The sequence below is a fragment of the Apis dorsata genome, unplaced genomic scaffold (genome assembly GCF_000469605.1).
Source record: "Apis dorsata unplaced genomic scaffold, Apis dorsata 1.3 scaffold_333, whole genome shotgun sequence".
NCBI lineage: Eukaryota > Metazoa > Arthropoda > Insecta > Hymenoptera > Apidae > Apis > Apis dorsata.
Window position 1 is genome coordinate 51,743 of NW_006263601.1, and position 6,515 is coordinate 58,257.

At 18.1% G+C, this 6,515-nt stretch overlaps 1 protein-coding gene across 5 annotated transcripts in view; it reads right to left on the minus strand.

Annotated features, from left to right (window-relative positions):
• The window catches only part of LOC102677213 (pancreatic triacylglycerol lipase-like), a 93,917-nt gene that overhangs the window by 24,448 nt on the left and 62,954 nt on the right, over positions 1 to 6,515 (minus strand). For 2 of the 5 annotated variants that reach the window (XM_006617992.2, XM_006617994.2), the window contains 4 exons: positions 4,106 to 4,225; positions 3,788 to 3,934; positions 2,909 to 3,137; positions 1,771 to 2,202 (listed from right to left, as the gene is read on the minus strand). In XM_006617992.2, coding sequence (XP_006618055.1) covers positions 1,771 to 2,202; positions 2,909 to 3,137; positions 3,788 to 3,934; positions 4,106 to 4,225 — 928 coding nt within the window. The remainder of the gene's footprint in view (positions 1 to 1,770; positions 2,203 to 2,908; positions 3,138 to 3,787; positions 3,935 to 4,105; positions 4,226 to 6,515) is intronic. The other 3 variants (XM_006617995.2, XM_006617997.2, XM_006617996.2) reach the window with 3 other exon arrangements.

Genomic DNA, 6,515 nt, shown 5'->3' on the forward strand with positions numbered 1-6,515 from the left:
GTCGTAACAGTGCATCATTTCATGCATAGGGATTATAATATATCGTTAAATAATTATAAATAATATATAGTATATAATATTAATATATAATATATAATAATATATATATATAATATTAGTGAATTTCAAATAAGTATTGCAAATAATTGTAATACTACTTCAAATTTCTAAAACCGTTTTAAAAAATCTTGAAATAAATAAGAAAGATGTAAAGAAAGATTTTGACACAGTTATAAGATGATTTATTTATGCAATTATCTCTATATTATTTGTTTTTAAAAAAATATTTTAACTTATTTTGTCTCAAAAGAAAAATAATTAATTTCTCTGTAATTGGGTGTAAAACATCCTATATAATAATATAAAACGATTTATTTTGAAACATGCTTTAGAAATGACTTTGAAACTACTTGGAATTATGTATTTCAAATTTCTTCGCTAAAATTCAAGATAAAAAAATATGAGTATGATTTATATATTATAATTTCTACTCATCTTTGATAATATAAATAACAATATATCCTTTATTTCAAAATAATATTATAAAATAAAGAATAATTTTTCAGCATCTTTTAAAATAAAAAAAAATTGTATTGATATAGAAATTAATTTATGCATATAAAAGAAAGAAATATCACACAAAATAAAATGATTTAAAAAATTATATTTTTATTATAATTCATTCAAAAAAATATATTTTCTCATATACCATGATTGAAAGAATTATAATAAAATAAGATATTTATTAAACTATTATCTATAACAATTTGGTTTTGTTTTAATTTAATTCAATTATATTTATATTCAGAAGAAAAATATTGTTGAAGATCATTTGATAATTACGCTTCGATATTTAATAACAATGAATTTATGAGGATTTGAAATTATTATGTATTATTTTATTATTTACAATATATAATATAATTCCAGAAATTTGCAATATAACATGTAAGAATTAAATATTGTAATATATAAGATAAATATTTAAAGGAAGAAGAAAAATATTTAAATATAAAGAGATAAAAAGTGCAATAAAACAATAAAAAAATTATATATCAATTTATAAATTCAATTTTTATTATAAAATTTTGTAAAACTGTGTAAATTCCGAAAATTTTCGAAAAAAACACTATTATTATTATTATTCAATTTCAGAATGATTAAAAGAATTTAATGTAATGATGAAAAATTTAGAGAAGAAAATAGAAATTTTATTTTTTAAAATAATTTCAAATAGATAATTGTACGATTTCTTTCATACAAATATTATTATAGTAATTTAAAAATCGAAAATTTTTCAAGTAAAATTTTTTAATCCTTTAAGTTTATACGAGTATAAACTTAAGGATATAAATATAACTTATTCAATTCATTTTTTATTTTCTTTTTTTATGATTTATAAGTAGTAGATAAATAATATAAAATTAATGTTATTTTCATTTTTAATTTAGTAAAATAATAAATGCAAAATTTTCATCAAAATTAATATATTAATTATTGATGTTTTATTATAATATTTTCTTTTAAATTATCTACTATTATACTATTATACTATTATTATTATCTATTATATATTATCTACTATTTTTATTTCAATTTTTCCTAAAAGTAGATTTCTTTTTATTTTTATTTTGTGAAATATTATAATGATTTTTTTTTTAAATTTATCAAAAATATATTATACAATTTTAATAATTAATATAATTAATTAAGTCTTTATAAACATTATAAAATCCTAAAATTTAAAATTATAATATATTTAACACTCACTACAATAGGGATCCTCTTTGCCTGTGGTAAAGAAAAATTTGGAGCCTAACAAAGATAGAAGATCTTGTCCCATTACTTGTCTTCCTATCAAGGCTGGACTAGTGTCTGCATGATAGCCCATAATACCACAACTAAGACTATTGTTACTCTTGCATGAGAAACATTCGCCTCTAAGGAAGCTGGCATAACTGGAGCATTCATGGGCCACATATTGGCACTTGGAATTAATGCTTTCAATGAAGAGTTTTATGGCACGCACATGATTGCAAGCTACTAACACTCGTGATGCCTCCTCCAGACCTTCTTTAATGAGAGTTAAAGGTAAAGAAGGAGTTGTTTCGCTTAGATCTGTACATCCTGGTTGTTCTTTGCCATTGTTTGGATAAAAATCTAAATGACCGCATGGCTGGCTCATTCCATATCCTGGAAGTCCTTATTATATACTAAATTAGTTTATTATTAATTAAGATTTAATAATTAAAATAAATATAGTTTGAGAAAAGAAAATAATTTATAAAATAGTATATTAAAAATAAATTATTAAATAATTTTTAAATTAATATTTTAATATTAATAATTAATAATTTAATAGAATAAATTATCTAATAATATATATTTTTAAATAATATTAATTATTATAAGAAGTATATATATTTTATTTTTTCTTATTATGTTTTGTTTAACAAATATGTTGTTATAATAAATATGTGTTTTTTTTTCAAAAGCAATAAATTGTTAACTTGGATTTTCTTAATAACAAAATTAAAAAAACTATTAAACAAATATTAATTTAATATTTAAGTTTAAGTTAATTTTAAAAATTTTGAAAATCAAAACAAAAAATGTTACAAAAAAATATTAAATAATATATATTTTTGTAGTTTTCTGCATTCTTATATATTAATTGCATTCTTATATATTAATTGCAAAATGCATTGTATCTTTTTTAATGCAAAATCACTGTTTATTTTTTATTAAATTAATTTATTATAATCTTTATATAAATCGATTATTTTGATTATTCTGCATATAAAAGATATAAAGTTGCGTGAAAAATCCTATGAAAAGAAGATATACACTATTATTAGTATTCAAGAATTGTGTCTTTTTTTATTAATTTATATATTTTTTTTGTTACCTAAAAAAAAGATGCTTTTGCCATCAGTATGAATGACATCAACCAACTTGGCATCAGTGTAATCTAATCGTAAATGATTAGGCATTCCTTGAAAATAAGGTTCTGCAGGATCTAATCCAGTAATACGACCAATATTTCCTCCCATTTTTTCTCCAGCATATCCTGCAGTATGAGCTCCCAAACTATGTCCAATTAGATGCACATCATTTAGATCCAGTCCATAATTTGTCTATATTTTAACAAACAATACTTCAATTTTTTAATCGTTTCTTCTATAGAAATATTATTTATACATTATATGTATATTCTATATGTATAATATTAATAATGTATATTATACATTATATATTATACATATATATTATAATATTATACATGTATATTATACACATATATATTACATATATAATTATTTAAAGAATTATTAATCTATAAAATAATTATAGAATTGTATATTTTCATATGATTAATTTTTATATACATATTTTTTAAATTTTTTATTTATTTTCTACATATTTTTTCATAGATATATATATGCTTAAGATAAATTAAATTAAAATCATAAATAATATAAAATAAATAAAATAATAATAATCACCATATGAAAAGCAGTGAAAAAAAAGATTTATAGATTTAATTTATAGATTTAAACATACTTTTAGTTTCTTCATCATTCAAGTCAAGAATTTGATATTTCTTCATGCTCTGCTTTTGAGATATTTGTACCTAAAAATGAATCTAAGTGATCTAAAAGTTTGTTTTAGAATGAAATTAAGTCACAATGTTTTATAATATTGTTTATTAATAAATTTTTAATAAATAAAAACTTTTTTAATTTTTTAAAAATAACTAGCTTTTTTGCTTAGAAATTTATTATACCTGTAAATGTTTAATAAGATGAGCTATTTCAAGGCCCACCAGTCTGGTATTAGCAGTTGCTTGAGTATAAAGTGGTAAACTCCCTCCAGCCCAGTCAACTATGATGACATTGTAGTCATCATGTTTTAGCAATTCATTTCTCATTTCCTATATATTTCATATGAATTAATATTCTGAATAATTAACTTTTATTTTAACATTTATTTTTCAAAATCTATTAGTATAATTTTTAAGAAAAGAATTATAAAATTTATCATGAAATTTTTAATTTCAATTTAATCATTATTAATTATAATTAATCATGTATCATGGGCTTACCTTAACCCAGTTGCTCAGGGGAGTATCTATGAACCCATGTATAATGAATTTTGTTTTTCTTTTAGAATTGAAGTTTGATTGTTTAATCAATTTATCTTTCGCAACTGTCAACACCTGACCCTATAAAAAAATATAAGAAATATTGTATTAAGAAATTTTTTAACATATTTAAAAAAATTAATAAAATAAATGTGTAAAAATAAATATTTGTTATAATTTTATTAAATTAAAGTTTTATTTATAAATTGTATGATATAAATAAAATTTAGTATAGTAAATATTTATATTTTTTTATTTTTAACATTTTAAAATATTGTATTTCGCGTAAGAATTATATAATTACATAATTCTATGTAATAAATATTAATAATAATGATGAATAATATATTAAAAAAATATATATTAAAAATATATTAAAAAAAATAATTTTCAATGTTTAATTAAAAAATAATTCGATAAATAATTGAAATTTTCGATAAACAATAAATTTTCTCAATATTAAATATTCCTAATATTTTTAAGTAATCTTTGGTATAACGTAGATTTAATTAAATTGCTAAAATTAATTCAATTACTTAATTAATTTTTTTAATTAATTAAATATTTGATTATTTAATGTCGATAATTTAATCAAAATGTTTATTATAAGTAGCTAAAATCTTTATTATCAAACTTTTTACATTCCTATTCTTTCATTCATAATATTATCATTATATACATTATTAATCTATTTTACTATTTTTGTTTTTATGAAAATAAAAGTAAGTAAAATATATGTTCTCCTTGATTTTAAAATTAAAATAAACATTAAAATAATTAGTAACTCGAAGTAATTCCAAATTTTCCTCGATTTTGATAATCTTTAAATATGTTAAAAAAGGATAATATTTTAAATAATTTTTTCTTTTGCATTGCTATTTGATTTTCAAGATATTTGCAAAAAAAACATTATTATCTACGAAAAAAGATTCCAAATCCGGAAACTCAAAAAATTATTAAACTTTGGTATGTATGCAATTTTTTGCTGCTCGAAATTACTTTAAGAGCATAAAATCAAACTTTGACTATTTTTCAACTTTACATTTTAATTTTCAAACTATAAGAAATATTATATGAAAAAAAAATGTTTAGATAATAGTTATATTTTTTTATGAAGATCATCTCATAAAACATTTAATTGTTTATACAATTAAAAATAGTTATAAATAAAAAAATTGATAATTTAAAAAATATTTTTTTTTACATTTTAATTTTGACATTTTAACAATAGCCTAATAACTATGCGATATAAAAAAAATTTTTTGTTTTTAATAAATAAACTTTGTTGTGTTGTTGACTTTCACTGAATTTTCAAAAATAAACAAATTTATATTATATATTTTTGTCTTTTATTAAACACTGAATCATATCAAATAAGAATAAAAATAATCATCATATCAAATAAATCATATCAAATAAGAATAAGAATAAAGAAAAAAAAAAACTTATATATATAATATAATATATATATATATCTATATTTTATAAGATCTTTTCATTTTTAATATAATTGTTAATCTTTTTTTTTTATGTATTATATATAATCAAAAATATATATAATATAATATAATACAAAAAAAATAAAAAGTATTACGACAATAATACAAATGTAATCATACTACATATAGGTATATTATATGTATAGTATATATGCTTATGTATGGTATAAGCGTGAATATATTAATGAGAAACCAAATAATTTTAAAAATTCAGTAGAATTCGATTTTTTGCAACAAAATTTTGTATGATTGTTTCATTCTCTAAATAGCAATCATATTATTATATAATGTGCATGGTGTAACAAGTTTATATGTTTATAATATTTTTTGAAAAATCATTATAGTCCGTTATTCACTTATGCTTATTGAATCCGTTTATTATCTGATACATAAATTATTCGATAAAAAATAAAGAAGTTTGACAACTATATTAAAAATAAAAAAGTCTTATAAAATAATGATATATATAAATTTCTTTTTTTTTTTCTCTCTATTCTCATTTGGTACGTTGATACATGTTAAATAGTATAATAAAAGATAAAAGTATATAACAAAACTATTTATTAAAAACAAAAAATATTATTTAAGCTGCTGATTAAAACTTTTAATGGAAAAACGTGGAAAAACAAATTTAAAAAATTAATAATTTTTTTGTTTATAATTTATTTTTAATTGTTATAATTAAACAATTAATAAATGTTTTATAAGACATAATTTTTATAAAAAAAAATAATTTTTGTCTGAAAACTTTTTCTGTTTTTTATAATTGGCGAGTTATAACGTAAAAATCGAAAATAACTAAAATTTCAAGAATTGATTTCATTTCTTTAAAGTGCATTTCTTTAAAGTTTTATAGCAAAAAAAAAAAAAAA